The sequence below is a fragment of the Podarcis filfolensis genome (assembly GCF_964270895.1).
Source record: "Podarcis filfolensis genome assembly, chromosome: 2".
NCBI classification, from domain to species: domain Eukaryota; kingdom Metazoa; phylum Chordata; class Lepidosauria; order Squamata; family Lacertidae; genus Podarcis; species Podarcis filfolensis.
Genome location: NC_139605.1, coordinates 73,568,083 through 73,586,658, shown reverse-complemented (window position 1 = coordinate 73,586,658; position 18,576 = coordinate 73,568,083). Strand labels below are relative to the sequence as shown.

The 18,576-nt window shown below is 41.7% G+C and overlaps 1 protein-coding gene across 4 annotated transcripts in view; it reads left to right on the top strand.

The window, feature by feature from the left end:
• The window catches only part of SH3PXD2B (SH3 and PX domains 2B), a 100,313-nt gene that overhangs the window by 33,759 nt on the left and 47,978 nt on the right, over positions 1–18,576 (top strand). For 2 of the 4 annotated variants that reach the window (XM_083593874.1, XM_083593875.1), the window contains exon 3: positions 7,114–7,189. The exons of 1 other annotated variant lie outside the window; for it this stretch is intronic. In XM_083593874.1, the coding sequence (XP_083450000.1) occupies positions 7,114–7,189 (76 nt within the window). Of the gene's footprint in view, positions 1–7,113; positions 7,199–18,576 lie in introns of those variants that run through there. One more of the 4 variants, XM_083593876.1, reaches the window with a different exon arrangement.

Below are 18,576 nucleotides of genomic sequence, written 5' to 3'. Positions count from 1 at the left end.
CCCCAGAAGCAGTTTTGGAAAATTCTGAGTACTTTTTGCTTAAATAAATGTATGTATGTATGTATGTATGTATGTATGTATGTATATAGACAAATACATAGAATATAACAGACATGTAACTTCAAAAACATGGAGCATGTAGTTTGTTGGAAAATTGTCTGTCCAGTTTATTCTTATGCCTTTCCTCTATGTTGCCTTTTAGATCTACAAAGGCTTTCCTATATTGTCGTACCTTGGAAGTCGAACAGAATCTGTTCCGGAACTCCATTCAACATTCAAAACATTCAACTTCCAAAGTGCGGCTTCTGATTGGCTGCAGGAATCTCCTGCAGCCAATCAGAAGCCATGGAAGCCCCGTCGGACATTTGGCTTCCAAAAGAACGTTCAAAAACCGAACACTCACTTCTGGTTTTCAATCGTTCGGGATCTGGAATGTTTGACTTCCAAGGCGTTCAGGAGCCGGGGTACGACTGTATATCATTCCAATCTTAAATCAAGAATTCCAGATTAAAGTATATAATACAGGCAATAGTCATACCAATCTGATATGACTCTGCCAATCTTCTTTTGTTCACTGGTGATTCTGATTTGTACATTAACTTTTCCACCAATGGAATTCTCCAGAACTTCCTATTGTTGTTCCTTTATGACCCCTTTCAGTTTCCTCCAAAACTTTGTGGTTGTTAAAAGAGCTGATGCTAATAAGTTGCCAATAAATCATGTAATACTTAGATCCATCTTATTTTCAGAAAATATGTACAGTAACTCGCAGCTGATGAACCATTTCTGGCTAGCTGACTTGTGTACATGTTTTGTATTTCCTAAAAGACAAGTGACCAGAAAGTTTGCATTCGTGGTCAAACCCACAACATGGGGTGGCATGTACATCTATTTTCACAGTCCGTCCAGCAAAATGGGAAGAGCTGGTGAGCTGATCAATTTTGCATAATTTTAATGGGTTGGTGTATTGTGGTGCCGTTCCCTTTTGTATACTGTGTCTTCGCCTAGTGTAAAGAACTGTTAGGGGCAACACTTGCCTCCAGAAATAAATTGGACTTATGCAAAAAGTCTTGTTGATTTTTTGATTATTATTTTTTTAGAAAAGTGATGAGGCAATGCACAGAAAAGTGTGGGCTAGCAGTTGCTTGATTCAATGTCAAATAACCTTCCTGCAAGCAAATAGGGATGAAAGTTCAGTAAACAGGTTTGTGTGTGACCAGCATTTATAAGGCAGGAACAGGGAACACTTTGCCCTGCAGCTGATGTTTATCTCAAACTCCTATCATTCCTTCTTTGAGGGATCTAAGCAACAAATTTTGTAAAAGGTTGAAGAGAACCTACTTGCATCCCACACTCATACCTAACACCACATTTCCGCTTTCTTATTCTCTGAAAGGTATAGATTGTTGTACAAAGGGTTTCCTGTCATTTTACTGCTACTTACAAAGCCTGACCACGCACCCTTTCAAATGGTGATCACACTGATTTATGACTCTGGCACATTCCCTGTTGCGTTATGACCAGTGGGTAGGACTTTCTTTTATCTTTGAACTTGGTTCCACAGTTGCACTTGGTCTGCTGAAGGAACTACTGTAAATTTCTAAAGCTGTGTAATGCTGGCTCTAAGCTTTCTTTGTCCTAAAGTTTTGATAGAAGAGGAACATTGAAAATAGGTTTTCATAAAATTCAGTCTCATCCCAGCAACCCTTCCTCAGTGCTTATCGCAACTTGTCGCTAACTGACACCTGAAGCCCTAGTTTTCAAACTATTTCTTCAATTTCCTACGTCCACACATGCTCTCAGTGCTCAAACTCGGGCAAATTTTGCCATGTTGAATGCACAATCAGGGAACAAAGTGTTGCAAAACCTTGGGAGTGATCGTTGCCAACTAAAGAGTTGCCACTTTGATAGCAAGTACATCACCTTACGGTATCATTATAACAAGCTTGTGGGCTTTTATTTAGTGAATAATCTTACGTGCATTAAGTAATCCAAGGACATAAGAATAATCGGCAGAGGACTTTAAAAGGTCCCTGACCTCCCCCCGCCCTGCTGTTTGAAGAACGAGTGAGCAAGCAAGTAAATCAGACAGACCACATGGAGTCAACTCTGCCTGCGTCCCGGCAGTGGGCTGCCACATCACACAGGACCGGGTAGGTGGGTGGGGGTGGGGAGAGCAGCATTCTTCCCATTCAGCAGTTTAAAACATAAGCTTGTGGCTGAAGAAAAGCTAATAATCCACTCCAAGCAAAACAGTATCTCAGCTGTCTATAGCCGCCACAGGTGTTTTGTGTTATAAAGAAACAAGGCTGGATGTCTGGAGGTTTCCAGGCTTTTGGTCACAGATTGTTTGGTTGTCCTCGATGACACAGTCTTGCAGCTCTGAAACTGGAATGGAGGATTTGAAATTATGTTAAGGGAAAAGAACTAAATGAACGGCTGGCAAGAGCGGATTTTGCTTTTCCCTCGGTTAGTAGGTCAGATGTTAGTAGACTAGAAATTGGAAAACGCCTCTTGAGTCAAAATTATTTCTTAGCTTCTTGTGGAAATGTAGGGACATTTTGTTTTGCTGCAAAGGGATTGAAATGTTCTCCAGTTTTTAAGATCCCTGATCTTATTCTTAAGCATTTATGAACCTGGGTTGTCTTATCACTATGTTTTTATGGCTGTTGCTTGTTGTTAACGGTTACCTGTTTCATGTGATGGGCATGTGGTCGTGGTCTACATAGGCAAAGAGTCAGTGCAACCCATCACCAAGTATGTGATTGTTTCTGCGTTGGAATTCCTGAGTGCTGATGAATCAAAATGGCCAAAGTCCATTCCTCAGCCTGTTCCCTTGTAAGGACCAAATGTCAGGACCACCAATTTAGAAAGCCAGCTCTGTGCTGCTGCTACATGTTGATGGTCTGTCATTCACAGCAGCCAATGTCTGTTATCCATCTTCTGTTGCAAGGAACACAGTTCAGAAAGAAGGAAAATTGTCATATATGGTGAAAAGCTTGGTGGTGGTTATGTAATCATGAACTTCCCGTCCCAAAATCATTGTCACCCCTTCAGTTCAAGAGATCTGTTAATGTCTCCTTTCTGCCCTATGCAAAGGAGCAGTGTGGTGATGAGTGATAGTTCATCACTTACCCAGTGTCTGCTGTAAATGTTAATGGCCTTCCCATACAGGAAGTGTGTTAGTCATTTACATCCTTTCTCCATAAAATGGCCCAGCACGATTTCAATGTGAGCAGATGATAATGTTGCATAATCCTTTAATTCTACAGCAAAATTGAGCAACAGGGGCTTGCTACAAGCACCAAAACCCGTGCAGTAACTACAGCTAGCAGGGAGAGTATATTGTCTTTAGAAAATGGCATGTTTAATGTTTAGGTGGTGGCTTCTTTAATCAGAAAAGCAAGCAAACAAATACTTTGCATGTCTGTTTCAAATATATTCCTGTGGAAAATGCAGTAGAGCCCTTCCACTTTTGTTATGCTATCAGTGTCTTTGTTTGGAGCCCTATGGTGTCTTCTACATAAAACTGAATGTCTCATTCAGCATTTCATGCATCCTGTTTTGCAGTGCTTCAGAATAATCCAGGCATGGCCAGTGTAACCTGTTGGATGCATCAGTTTACATGGCACGTTGCACTGCCGCCTTGAGGGCAGGAGGGAAAACATACTAAAAATAAGTGTGGATTCTGTTTTTTGGACATTTGCCCTCAAGATGGCAGCTGTAATTTAAGGCTATGAGATGCTGGCTTATTCCCTGCATGTTCCTTCTGAAGCACTTGATGGGCTTTACACTTTGCTGCTGCCCCTAGATCACGGAGGATGAATGAGTGAGAGAATCTGGCTCATTTTCTGAGGTGCTGTTGGATAGCTGGCTTTTGACTAGTAAAGGTAAACCCCTGACCATTAGGTCCAGTCGCGGAAGACTCTGGGGTTGCGGTGCTCATCTCGCTCTATAGGCCGAGGGAGCCAGCGTTTGTCCGCAGACAGCTTCTGGGTCATGTAGCCAGCATGACTAAGCCGCTTCTAGCGAACCAGAGCAGTGCATGGAAACGCCATTTACCTTCCTGCCGGAGTGGTACCTATTTATCTACTTGCACTTGACGTGCTTTCAAACTGCTAGGTGGGCAGGAGCTGGGTCCAAACAACGGGAGCTCACCCCGTCACAGGGATTTGAACCGCTGACCTTCTGATCGGCAAGCACTAGGCTTTTGACTAGCATGGTAGTTTAAAAACTGGAAACCCAACTTCAGTTTTCTTGATTCATCCCGATGCAACTTTAATGAGAACGGGGCTGAAGGGGCAGAGGCAGAAGGAGCTGACCTGCCTGGGTTGTTTACCAAGTGTAAAGAGTTGGAAACGAGGGTTTCTTTCTTTAGGAAGGGGAAGCAGAAGAATACTGGATGTAGGAATGACTTTAAGGGGAATTGGTGGAATTTGCTTTTTGTAAAGTGTGCATACTATTGTAACAGTGAATGGAGGGTCAGCAAATATTTGGAGTTGGGGGGGCAGTTCATATCCTTTCTCTGCTCTGTATTAATTGTACCCATTGACATTGCTTGTCTCCGTTATGTTTGCATCTCCATTTCATGCTTTCCACTTGTTACACATTTTTAGTCTGGTTTGTTTTGATCTGTGTTGGCCTGATACCATTGCCAAAAGGTATTAATTGTAGAATTGTTGAATGTGTTTACACCTTAGATGAAGATGGGGGGGTTGTTTTTTTGTTTTTGTTTTTTTTGCAAGTAGGGGCTCTTCCCCCTGACCTGGCAAGGGTGGACTTGTGGCACTGCCACTTTCTGGTGACAGCAGTTCCCTCAGTGTCCAGCCAGTGATTCATATTTTATCATTGACAGAGGCAAGCATCTGTTAAGTCACCAGTCTGGGTGATTTCCAGGAAGAGAATGATATTAATGAGGTAATCACTGCTTGCTTCAGTGTACTGTGGATGAAAGAAAGCTACAGTTCTGCAATGAATTAAAGTTTTTGGATTAACCCATTGAAGGATTTGTTTACCGCCCCAGCACTGGAGGAAGGAAAGGAGCTTGACCAGATTTGTATGATAGTCCCAAACAACTTGAGCGATGGCTCTTGGGCAAGGATAGTAAAAATGGTGCCCCCCCCCAGATATTGCTGGGCCACAACTGGAACATCCCTGACCATTGCCCATAGTGGCTGGGACTGATGGCCATTGGAATCCAACTTCTTGGCTACCTGTGGTTTTTTTATCATTTTATTATAAATATCAATACATTACAAAACAATATATACTTAATATTCCATTACATATATTACATACAAAACATACCTGTGTTCTATTGTTCACCGTATTTTTGATGCACATATGTGAATATGCATTGTAGACGAAGTGGTGCCATGCTGAAAATTGCGGAGACTTAAAGAACAATGATGATGCGCTTCTTGTGGACTCCCTGCCCTGGGAGGTTGACCTAGTATCTTCCCTAATGAGCTCTAGAAAGCAAGTAGTGATTGTTGTTTCATTGATTTGGGTGAAATTGGAAACTTTCTTAATTTGAGGTGTGTCGTCGTCCCCAATTCTTACCTTTCACGTGATGCATCATGATTTTATTGAAGTTCTGTTGTTGTTTTTGTGAAATGCTTAGAAACCTATCCTGTGGAGCAATATGAATACATAGGCAGTTGACATTTCAATAATGATGCGTGTGAACAGAGACCCTGAAAATTTGGCATCTGTCAAACATAGACCCTGCCAAGTATGTGAAGTATTATTGGAGGGCAGGGTCTGAGATGAGAGGAGTCTTGTCTTGGTCAGAGTTCTTTGTATGTGTCTGGCTGTCCCCCAAAGGTTCAAAGTGAACTCCTGACAAGCCGTATTCTTATTACGTTTGTTTAGTGTTCTGCTTCTACTCCTCTCAGAACATGATGTATTGACTGTACTACAAGTTTGCTTGATGATTCACTGTGGTGCCATCTCATAACAGTTTGGAAATAAACTTGCTTAATAATTGAATCAGATCACCAGTCCATCTAGCTAAGTGTTGTCCACTGACACAGACTCTCCAGCATTTTTGCCTCTCCCAGTCCTGCTATGCAGAAATACTGGGGACTGAGCCTGGGACCTTTTGCACACAGAACATGCGCTTTGCCATTGAGCCATGCCCATGCCCACCCCCACCCCATCCTCATGTTGAAAACTTGAATCTCCTGGGATGTATAACTCCTCTGAAAAGTTTTGAAGGATTTGATTCCGTTGACATGAGCATCAGAAGGTACAGATAAGAATCTTGCAAATTTGAATTCATTGTTGTGTGAGATCAGGGGTTGAGAATTTTTGCATAGTCTTGGTTGCCAGCCAGAAATGTGTTGTCTCCAGGACATGCCCTCAACACTGTGGGTGGGGTCTCAAACCTTGTGTCATACCCATTAAACACTTGCCTCTTGAAGTCAAGAGACAAGCTGAAGCATTGCTTGTCAGAAGTAGAGGCATGCCCTTGCTGTGTCTCTGCCCCCTCTTGAGCAGCCTGAACCCCACAGCTGCCACCCAGCAGGCATGACAAATAGTTATCTGCCTTCTTTCTTCACCTTGGAGCTGAAGAGGACAGGTGAAGGTTTGTTTTGATGCTCTTCTGGCACCCATCAAGTGCAGAGCTTAAACAAATGACAGGCTTCTGGTCATCTTTAAAGCAGGGGTAGGAGAGCTATCCCTCCCACTCTCTAGTGTTACTGTGATGAGGAAGCCTTGGGCTAGTCTAACTCTCTAGAGGCCAACTAACTAGTCATTATGGCTACTCAAGGGAGCATGTTTGTTGAATCCTTTGTGAAATCAAAGACAAGTAATCCACATTACCAAAATCATGGGGGAGCTTGTTGTTATCAACTCCAAAACTTTTCCAAAACAGCAACATTATTCTGCCCTCTTGTGGAATCTCCTCCCTCCCCAATCTCATGCTTGGCTTTCTTCCTTGGCTGTCATTGTCAAATAATGACAGTTAATGTTAAATTATATTGTGTGTTCTTTCCCTCATTTCTCTCTCTCACTCTCTCCTTTTAAAAAAATGTGGGATTTTTTTTGCATTTGTTAGGTGTTCCTTTTGCTGTTCTTTTAATTTTCTCTCTCCCCTTTTTTTTAAAGATGCAAATGTTGGACAAATTCCCAATGGAAGGAGGACAGAAGGACCCTAAGCAAAGAATCATACCCTTTCTGCCAGGTTTGTAAGGTGAACAATACAGATCTATCCATTGGGATGTTGCCTCTTCTTTGCTGCCCCTTCTCCCCTTTGTATAACAGGACATCTCATCATCATTATCACCACCATAATCATCTTAAAGGAATAGTGGCACACATGTGGACTTTTCTTTAATACCTTGTTCTACTGCTTTTTGGAATCTGAACACTAATGTGGTCTCTGAAAATGCCTGGAGAAGTACGGAGGGGAGCCCTAGAGCTGACATGCCAAATGCTATAGCCAATTGCTGGCAAAGGAACTGAGGATATGTTAGAATAGCTGATTGCTGCAGTTTTAAAATCACCCGAGGTGTTTACTGTTGGGAGGATAGCCTTTCCTTTTGGACCTCTCCTGCAATTTATTTGTTTCATTTTGTGTGTAGGTTATACGCAGTGGTTTTTGTATCATTAGGACTTTTTGCTGAGGATTCAGATATTTTATCAATATGTCACTTCTGTTGTGGATCTGTTTCTTTCCCCTCAATCCAAATTGCAGTTTGCTGTTCCTTACCCCTCCTGCCCCTGTCAATTTAGCCAACTGTTCTAAGTTCAGCCTGGAATTTAATTGTGAGTGTGTGAAGGACATATTTGCCTAGTGCCTGCTGCTGGCTCAACTTTTGAGAGATACACACTCCTCATGTCCATACCATTTTTATTTTTAAAAACAGCAATAGCTCCTCCATGCTACTCCTTTAGCTAAAGGCTTCCCACTGTATTTCATTCAGTGGAATCACTTTGACTAGTTTTTTAAAATATGTATGTGGTGGGGGGAGGGGGGAGAGAGAAGGAGACTAGTTCTGGCTTTTTCCCTTTGGAGATTAACAGCTCTTTTCCAGCACAGCACTTGTGCCTTACAGATCTTTGAAAGTATTGGATGATACTGATCATTTGCATCTGCTTCAGTCTTGTCTCTGGTCTGGTCTTGGGTTGAAACAACTTTGGTCATACTGGTGGGTGACTTGAATCAGGGAATGGTAGATGGGGAGATAACCCTTGTTGGTTTCCCTAGAGTTCTCAGCAACTTTCATTACCATTATATCATTTTGGTCCATCTCTCTCGGTTGAGACTTGGAGACTCAGCTTTGATTCTTTCTTGAGGGACCAGTTCAGAAGGTGGTGTTGTGGGACTTCCATCTCATGGCCTTTAGGATGGATGCTGCAGTGGTACCATCTTATTCCCCATATGCTTTTAACATCTGTGTGTAACCACTAGCATGTCACCCAAGGCTTGTACATGGACAGCAGGAGCATAAATCTCAAGCAGCTAGCACACAAATCACACAGCCAAGTGTTTAACCTATAGGATAAAAAGTCATCCCAAAGCCAGGCATGGCTGCACCCAGTAGCAAAGCTGCCTCCTCATTTTTTCCACTCTTGAAACATGCAGAAGAATAACACCCTTTTTTTTTTAACCCAGAAAAAGTGCACATTTTAGCAGGCTGGTGGATGGATGCTGTTCTGCATCTGTCATGCAAAATGGAGCCTTCCCGTTAATTCACAGAGGGAGTTGTGTGTGTCTTTAAGTGACTGCTGATAAGCTCAGCGAAGGGAGGCTGTTTTGGTGTAAACCACTCTTTGCTTCACAGCCTTTTTTCTGATGCACATCTTAAACCTAGTTCTCACGGATAGTAAAAGATTTTAAATGTTGCATGTTTCATTGCTTTACATGTTGCATTGCTGAAATTGTGAAGTTGCCTTGAAATTATGTATTGGGAGCATTATATAAAAATAAAATAAGCCTATGGCTGGGCTGTACAGCTTCAGACTACTACACCGAGGGGCTGAAAGGATTCATCTCTCTGTGCATCAGATGTTGGGAGATGATGGTTTTGGTTTTGTTCTGTGAACTGCCCTGAGAGCTCCAGGTATAGGGTGGTATATTAATTCAAATCATCATCATCATTATCATCATCATCCAGAGAATTGGGCTGCAATGCTGTTGGTTTGCAAATGGCATGCTACTCTTTCCACTTGCTCATCCCAAGGGAAGCTGTGGAAATCCTGAACAGATAAGTGTCTAAAGGCAGAAGCTAAATCCAGATTCGGAAGAAGTTCTGTGGGTTAGGAAGCATGCTGTTCTGGATGGAGGTATGCAATGATTTAGACAGGGCTTCACGCTCTTGAAAGTTCTTGGCCCAGACTATATATGAGAGCACAGGTGCTACTGGTGACTAGCCTTTTGCTAGCTGGAGTTTTGCATCTGGCCAACTAGATCTTGGAAAAAGTAGATCTTGCATGAGTTGCACAGGGTTCAGTTAGCCATACTAGACTGCTTCACACAGGGCTGTCTTCAAAGATTCTTCAGAAAATTCAACTGGTACAGAATGCATCTGCTTATGCTGATGCAATATTAGTAACAATAGTGGCCTATTCGTTTCTGGACTCGGCTTAAAGCACTGACCTTTTGAAATGCCTAAATGTTTGGCACGTTAGATCAGTGCCAGAAGACCTGCTCTCAGGTTCATTGTCATGGTGAGGGTGTTCTGAGTAGTGGCCCCACATATTTGGAGCTTTCCCCCGGAAATGGTATGCATAGCTCTGGTTTTTTAAATGGATGTTTTAGTTCACCTGTTACTGAGATGTTGCATGCTGTGCTTTTAAAATTGCTGTTCTGAGTTTGACAATGGAGTATTCTTACTTATGTGTTTAAATTTCATTATGCTTACAGTCAGTTTTGTAAGTTGCCTTTGGAAGACTTTGCTCTGAAAAGCAGTGTAAAAAGTTCCATAAATACATACAAAAGTTAGTTTTCTTCATTCCCAATTGTAGCTTCCTAACTCGTTTCTCGCAATACCCATATCCTCCGATTCCCCTTACCTGTCCTCTTCCTTGCTGACACTGGAGATGATTTAGCAGAAGGTCAGCAAAGGAAATTTTGCTACACCTGGCACTGAAAACACAGAAGCTTTTAAAGATATGGTCACAGTGAGGTGTTTAGGAGAGAGCAAGTGAATGGGAACCCCCAAACTGCTACTTCCTGATTTCATTATAGCAGCACAAATTTCAATCATTTTTCTGCTGCTTAAGGTGGAGGGAGTCTTTTGGGCTCATATGTCTGGTAAAGCCCTTTAAAAGATTCGATTTTGCACCTGAGTGCCTTTTGTATGCGTGGGTGTAATTGCAATTTAGCAACCACCATGGCTACTTCCAGGAGGTGCATTCTGGTTCCAACTGTTCCATAAATTGTGGTATCAGCAAAGCAAGCCTAACTCTGGCTTGGATGCAAAGAAAAAAAGTTTGCTGTGCAATTTTTCATGCCAGCAGAGTGGGATTGGGGGTGGGGTGGGAGGCAGGGAGCATAGTACCAGGCCCAACTGACAGCATCCGAGACTTGGAAAAACAGGAATTACATTTTGGCTTCATTCTCTTTCTGAAGCATTGCAACCTATTTTTGGAAAGCAGAGGAAGGCTCGCTTCCAGAAAGGTTGCCCTGACTGGTGTGTTTTGCCTGCTAAATGCCTTCCCGTTTCTTTCTTTTTATGAAATATTTTTACACTGGAACGCAGGGATGATGGCAAAGTTATCTGATGCTGAACTCAGCTTTTAAAAGTCTGTTCCAAAGGGAATGGAAGCTGTACAAGACCCTGAATCATTCTCTAGCTTGGATTTTAATCCCAGCTGGATAAGTTTTACCAGCTTCCCAGGCTCACAAATGCTTTGCGCCACCAGGATGGAGATCTTTCCTGGCCAAGCACAGCCTTTGTCAGCCAGGGGCTGTGGGACCTTTGGCATGGGAAGATCAAGCTCCCCCATCTGCGCCTACCAAATCAGTAAGCCCAACTCAGGCTTGCAGACTCTGCACAGCTCTCCGAGATTGTCCTGGCTGCTCTGGCAGGAGCAAACCCTGAGGTGGAGCAAAATCCTGGCCACTGTCAATGGCCATGTCCCTGCAGCATTCTAAATCTCTCCTTATGCAAGCCATTGGAGCAACCCTCCTGTGTTTCCAAGACCAAATGGATTGGAAATTAAAGAGAGGAGGAAGAAACAGAATAGCTTATGTACAGCAGAAATGTTTATGTTGGATGCCCTTCCAACTCTCCCCAAAAAAGAAGCTTGGGAACAGGGTGGGAGACATCTAGCCCAGAGGAGTAGCATATTAAGCATGTAACCCAATGGTTAATATTACGGAGAAATTAGTCCTATCTGTCTTCTGCCTTTTTTAAAATGGTCACCCACACACACACCCACACCCTTATAATTTGCTTTTTCTGCATCCCACTCACAATAGCATACTAGCGCTTGAATTTCATTACCAGTGTGGGTATTTGGCTCCTGCTTTCTGTTTCAAATATGCTGCTTTCTGGGAAGCCCTGATTGGTAACATTATACATTGTGGTTTCTGTCGCCTGAAAAAAAAAATGTTTCCAGTGATCCTCCCCATCCAGCTGCCTCTAGCATTCTTCACAAAACTATAACACATTCAGACTTGAGGCCTTTGATAGGAACCAAGGAAGCATTTTTGATTCAGCACGCAAAATATTTTTCTGTGGGGAACAAATGCCATTGGTTATAGTTTTGTTTCTTATAGCAACACCCAATCAGTTCTCTCCCTCTTTTTTTTTCAAGTGAAGATTTAGTTTTTTGTGTGGGATTACCTCTGAAACCATTAGGAAAGACTTTGGTATTCAGATTTGAAAAAGTTCTCTAAATGCTACCATAAAACTTTTTCTGTAATGGAAATCATTCCCTGTTCCTTTCCTCACTGCTCATGTTATAGATGTGCATTTTTAAAAAGACTGAGCAACCATTATGAGAATGAGGACACTACTATTATTTAGCCAGCAATGCATAGCAGGGGTCTGTGCCATAAACATTGATATAAACAGGAGCTTCTCTTGTGTGGTGTTTCACCATTTCTATAAGTTTATCAGAGAGTGGGTTTGACCTTGTTCAGATGTGTGCTACAAAATCTTCTTGAAGTTGCAAGAGTTCAGTGGTACCTCAGTTTAAGAACAATCATGTTTACAAACAATTTGGTTTATGAACTCCACAAAACCGAAAGTAGTGTCCTGGTTTGTGAACTTTACCTTGGTCTAAGAACGGAATCCGAACGGTGGAAGGGCACCGGCGGCAGGAGACCTCATTAGGGAAAGCGCGCCTTGGTTTAAGAATGGTTTCAGTTTGAGAACGGACTTCCGGAATGGATTAAGTCTGTAAACCCAGGTACCACTGTATAGAGTTTTCCTCTAGCTACTTCCGGAGGTGGCTCTGTAGTCTGTAGATCCAAGACAGCCTCCTTTGATTGGAGGAAAGTTGGAAATACTTGGTATGAAATATTGTATCTTGCGCAGTTGGCATTCAACAATATTTAGTTCTTTAGGAGTATTAGAAAATTCTCCCTATGAATCATGAAAACTGTTCATGTGCATAACAGCTCAGACCAGCAGAATCCTGATGTGTTGGTTTAGTTGAGGGGTTATGTTTTCTTATGCCACAGGTGTTTGTTTGTTTGCTTTTAATACCCAGATGGCTCTGGCATTGTTTGGAAATGCAGAAGGTAGTATTTCAAGCCTTTGACCAATCTAATGCCATTTCTTGCTCGGAGCTCTTAGATGCCCAGAATAAAAAACTGCAAACTACTTGAAAAATCCATGGAAACATGAATCAAGGTAAAATACCCTGAAGTTTTTGCATCATTATTCTCACTCCATTTACACTCTGCTTTAGGGCTAAGCAAAGTTCAAATAAATAGTAGACAAGCCTTTTAAAATGATAGTGAGATGATTTAGTATCGTTTGACATTTCCAGCAGACCTGGAGGTCACACAATAAGCTAACATCCATCTTAACAGTACCAGGAAACTTCACAGACCAATAAATGATGATGATGTGATAGGATATTGATCATGTAAGGCAGGGGTGGGAACCTTTATCAGGTTTGACCTCTCATCAGTCTCATGATACTTTCATGACATCACATGATTGACAGGTAGGTTGTCTCACGCATTTGTCACCTTATGTGGTGTCCTGCAAAGCTCCATTCAGGGGTTTGAAAAAGGCTTATTTCTCCTCTCTCGCCCTGGAAGGCACATGCAGCCAAAGTGAGCAGACTTTCTAAGGTGCCCAGATTTCAGAGGTTTAAAGGAGCAGTGTGAAGTGGCTCCTAAAGGGTTTTGCAAGGTGCCCACACAGGAAGGACAAATTATATCAAGCTGTAGATTTATTTTGAATAGTCTCTGTCCTGATTCAGATGCTCAATTTCTGGCTTTCTGAACCTTAGTTCAGTAGCTGGAGATGAGTGATGAGACCATGTACTCCCTCCTTTCCTCTCCCTGTGATTCTTCCCATTCTTAGTACTTACATCCTGGTTTAATTAAACAACTGTTGTAGTTTAACATCTGTTCCTAACCAGGACCTCAAACCTACTTCAGCCTAAAATGGTCGTAGGTATGTATAGTTTATTTTTACGTCATGAACTTGCAAAATACATAACTCTGCTCACAAGCTGTGGTAGAATAAGAGGCTATTCCCTCTTCTGAATGTCCAAGCAACTGTGCAGAATGCTCTACAGATGAAAGGTGGGTTGGCAGGGAAATTGAAAGAGGGAGACCCCAAGAAAGAAAGAGAGCTGAAACAACAAATGAGCTCCTCTAGATTAGCTATGTGTAGTGTCTGCCAAATATTTCAGGAAGCAGCTTTTATAAGCAGAACTAAGTTTTCCAAACTCCCTATATCCATGGTGATCTAGAGGCTGTTCCCACCAGTGTTTCCTTGAAGGGGCTGGATAGAACTGTATGGAAACAAAACTTTGCCCAAAGCCAAAGTTTTCAACTTTGGCTGTGAAATTGCTTTTGTGGAAGCTTAAGCTGAAGACCATGGCGGACTTCCAAAGGAGAAGATTTAACAGGATAAAAATGTTGAAGTTAGATTGTTATCTGCTTTCTGCCTCCCTCCCATGCTGCGCTGCTTGAGATCCTGTTAGCCTTTTTTCCATCAGATTTCTTGAACACTCCCTGTAGAATCATGGCAACCTGGGGCGGGGGGCATGTACTTGTGTTCTTATTTTGCTCAAGCAAAGCTTCAAGTAGAGTTCAGATGCAGCCCCCCTCCCCAAAACGAGTGAAAAGTTGAATCTGAACCATTACTGTCAGAGTGAGGCACTTAACCCTCATGTGAATGACGTGATAAGTTTCAATCTTTGGACTTCTTGGTTCATAGTGCTGTCTCTTAGCCACTGCAGTACATCATCTCAGCATAATAGAATAGTGAGTAGAATTATTAGTACAGCCTTTCGTTTGCTGCCTGGACTGTCTGGACCCAATTAACTTTGATTTTGTTTGCCATTCCACCTTATGCTGTGTCACAACCATGCAGCCCCTGGCATACATTTAAAATTGTATTGCATTCTCTCGGAAGGATGTGTCCCTGTAACCAGCGCTCACAAGGCCATTTAATTTGATGTTGACAGTAGGCCGCTGTGCCACTCTTGTGGCAAGCACTCTTTGAAGCTGTAGCCGCATTGCATATCTGCCTATTCCAGGCAACTAATTTTTCCTCCTGGAAAGAGATGATGTCCATATGTTTAAAAGTGAACTGGAGGCCAAGCCAGGCAGGGTGTAATTTTAGAGGTGATGAAAAGTGTATTTCTTTCAAAAGTGTAAAAGTGGGATGGGAAGAGAATGGTGAGGAAATACAGTCACGGTACATAATTACATTCAAAGGTATAGCGGGTACGCTTTCTACATAGAATGCATCTTCTGCCAAAAGATAACCTTGCTTCCTAAAAAATGGTGTAGCCAACTGAATCACTGCCCACCCTGAGTGCTGTACAGGTACAAAGAGGGATGGGACTCACCATCCAACATCTGACAGAAACCCCAGTGATGGGGGGTGGAAAGTTTTCCCTTTATCCTTAAAAATGAGTTGTTTAATAAAATTGCTTGATAACCTAATAATACAGCAAAATAAAATTTTCAGCCTGCCCAGTATGACTTAGTACAATGCTTGTTAAATATGAAATCAGAGTTGCAGTTAAACTTTTTCAGGCAACTATCTCTAAGGAGAATATATATTTTATGCACATAGCTCTTCATGTATGTTAGTATGTTAGCAGCCTTCACTCCTTTGTGATGGCACAAGAACTGATTTAGTTTGAAAACAGCTCGATAATTACCTATCAGAAAGTCTGTCTTGACTCTTTTCAGCTGAACTTATTTCTCTGCTTCTAGAGTTTAGCCTTATATTGTTGCAATGTAGGATTTTCCCTAATATTCTCAGATGTTGAAAAAGCAATAACCAAATGAATTGATGTAAGCAAGGAGATTGAGGAAGTTAATGTAATTGGATATTCCTGTGCAGATTTTTCTGGTGTCTTTGACGTTCCCCACTTGGGATGTGAAGCCTTACCTCTTCATTGGGAATTGTACCCATACATAGCTTTGCTGGTTTCCTTCATGTAGCATGCTACATATTTATCTAATGTCTAAAATGACCCCAGATATTTTTGTTATAATCGCCAGAAAGAGTTTTGCATTCCGACCCATGTATACTTGAGCTTTAAATATTAAAAAAATGTGAATGGTGGAACTTTGGCTAACCTTTGGCTACCCTTGGTACTGATGGGGGACCTTGCAGATATTGTTTGATTCTATCTCCCATTAGTCCCATTAGCCAACATGAGCAGTGATTAGGGATGATGGAAGCTGTATTCCAGTGACATGGAGGGCCACAGGTTCAGCAACATTTGGGGCTTGCCATATTGGCTACCGAATCAACTTAGCTAATTGAAATGATTGCCTTTTGGGAAGCGGCTAACTTGCAGTTTCTTAAGGTGACAAACTTGAAATTATTTAATAGTTGACTTTGTAAGGACCGGGCTTTTAAAACAGCTATACATTATTTTGTGATTGAGAGAGAGGTTTTAAAAAGCAAATAAACAGACCTTTTCTATCCCTGCCCTTTGAGTGCTCAGATAAGAAGCCTCTTGAGCAGGCATTTTGGTACATGGAACCGTCCAAGGAAGAGAATATAAATGGCTAAATGATTAAAGGAGTTGCAATTGCAATCTGCCTTGTCTGTCTCTAGAAACTGAAGTTGTTTGTTCTAATGTAGAAGTTCTTCACATATGGTATATGATGCAATTTGTGGTAGATTTACAAACCTCACCATTTCTGTGCTCCCCTTCACTCCTATTTCAAAGCTTGGATGCTTAGTCCAGCTCTTTTCAACTGACCAGGATTGCTGCCTTGGAAATCCTCTGTTGTGGGAATGCAAGTGCTTATAATCCATTTTCAGAACAGCACAAACCTAAATGGCAACATTTCCACACATTGGCATTGCCCACTTTAGAAATAAAGACAACATTTTATACCTGAAGCTTGAATACTTGAAGATGTCTAATGTAAAATTGAGAACAAGTCAAATCTCATTAGGAATAAGGAAGCATATTTGTATATCTTTTAAAGGACTTGGCTTCAAACTCTTTCCTAAATACAGTGCTGATGTTTCTGTTTCATGGTTTTCTTTCTTGCAGAGTTGTGCTGAAAATGGCTAAATTGTGCAGAAATACATTCTTTTTTTTAAAAAAAAGTATGGGGTCAGTTCATGTTATAAAACTGTGGCCTGAATAATTGGAGGGTGCCTGCCTCTTTCAAGATTGCTCCTTTAATATTTATGTCTCTTGGAAGGTTTTGTGTGTGGGACATTAATGGTTGCCTTTGCAAAGGAAACCGCTGCAAAGGGGAGAAGGCTACTGTGGTGCTTTTTTTAAAGTGTAACTGCCCTGAGACTTCAGAATAGGGCAGGGCATTGTATATAAATAAAATGTCTGCTCCTTGGAGTGGAGGGAGAAGGAGCAATAGCATTTCTACATCTTAAGATGCTGGCAGAGTTCCTGTATCTGTCACTTCCCCTAGCAGTCAAGGAGAGGAGAAATTTTGTGTATATTTATGACTAGCTGGCTTCTTACTAACTCAGCTATATACCTTTATTTAATTTATCAGGTTAAAACATGCAACTGCTCTCTATATACATAAATTGATTAGAATGTTTTAAATATTTCTAGGAAATTAGTAATATTCATATTTGCAAGGCTATATTAAAGGCTTGCTTATAACTAAACTATAAACAAATCTTGACGTTATTGGAAATCCCTTGTTTATTTGACTTGTATGCCACTTAATACAACAAAATCTCCAAACTGTTTGCATAAAGTATGGTATCACGAGCAAAAAATAAATACATAGTATCAAAATGCATTAGTAACCCGCTAAAATATTTCATGAAAAATTACTACAGAAATGTTCCAGCCGTGTGATCAGAAAATAGAGACACAGAAAGGCTGAAGAAATGAGCATGTTTTTCATAGGCATTTAAAGCCTACCACAGTGGAAGCTTCCCAAATAGTGTTCTAGACTCTGAAAGAACCTGCTTTTGTTCTATCACATTGTGACTCTCTATAATGGTCTGGCCATCAGAGCCTTCTCTAAAGGGTGTACAGTTTGTCTGGGTCTGTACAAGGGAAGGTGGTCCTAAATTGTTTTGGCTTTAAAAATCAGTAACAAAGCCTTGAAAATGACTAACTGGCAGCTGGTGCTTTTCTCTTTCTTTAACGCAAATGACACATGTTTACAGTAAGTTGCCTCACTCAGCACTCTAGTGCTGAATTTTGCACTGGCTGCAACCTCTGGAGCAGGTGCAAGGATCGTCCCTCATATAATTCATTGCCATAGCCTAATTGCGAGGTTGCCATGCATAGGCCACAATAGGCAAACTGTTCCTATATAGCAGGGTGCACAACCTGCGGCCCTCCAGATGTTGTTGGACCACACCTCCCATCATCCCTGATCACTGGCTATGCTGCCTGGGGCTGATGGAAGTTGTAGTCCAGAAACATCTGGAGGGCCGCAGGTTGTGCACCTGGTACTATATGGGAAAGGGAATATTTGTTCTGTCAGCCGAAGTTGGTAGTAGGCGTTATGAGCCACAGATATCATCACCTGGGGCTCTTGATGGCTGAGATGGTTCCAGGAGCACACCCAAAGTGCATGCCTCTTTCTACAGAGAGTGTGGAACTCCATCCAGAAAAGATAAATAACCCAGGTCCTGTACCTGGGGACCACTCAACCGCAAGATCTTTGTCTTGTCAGGATCCATTCTCATTAATTAGCCCCACATACAGTAATAAAAATGTGGCACTAATGTTGTTTAAACTGTATCAGACCAGATTAATTGGTACAGGAAGCATAGCGGTGTGTCTTTCACCAGCTGAAAATGTGAGAGCTGTGTTCTGCTTTCTGTGAGTCCTTATAGAGCACTTGTGCTTTTCCTACTCTATTGTCTGCTGCCTTAAAAAACCCCACAAAAGTTTAAAAGAATGCAATATCTCTGGATCAAATAGAAAAGCCATAATGTTCATGGATGTGTTGAAGAA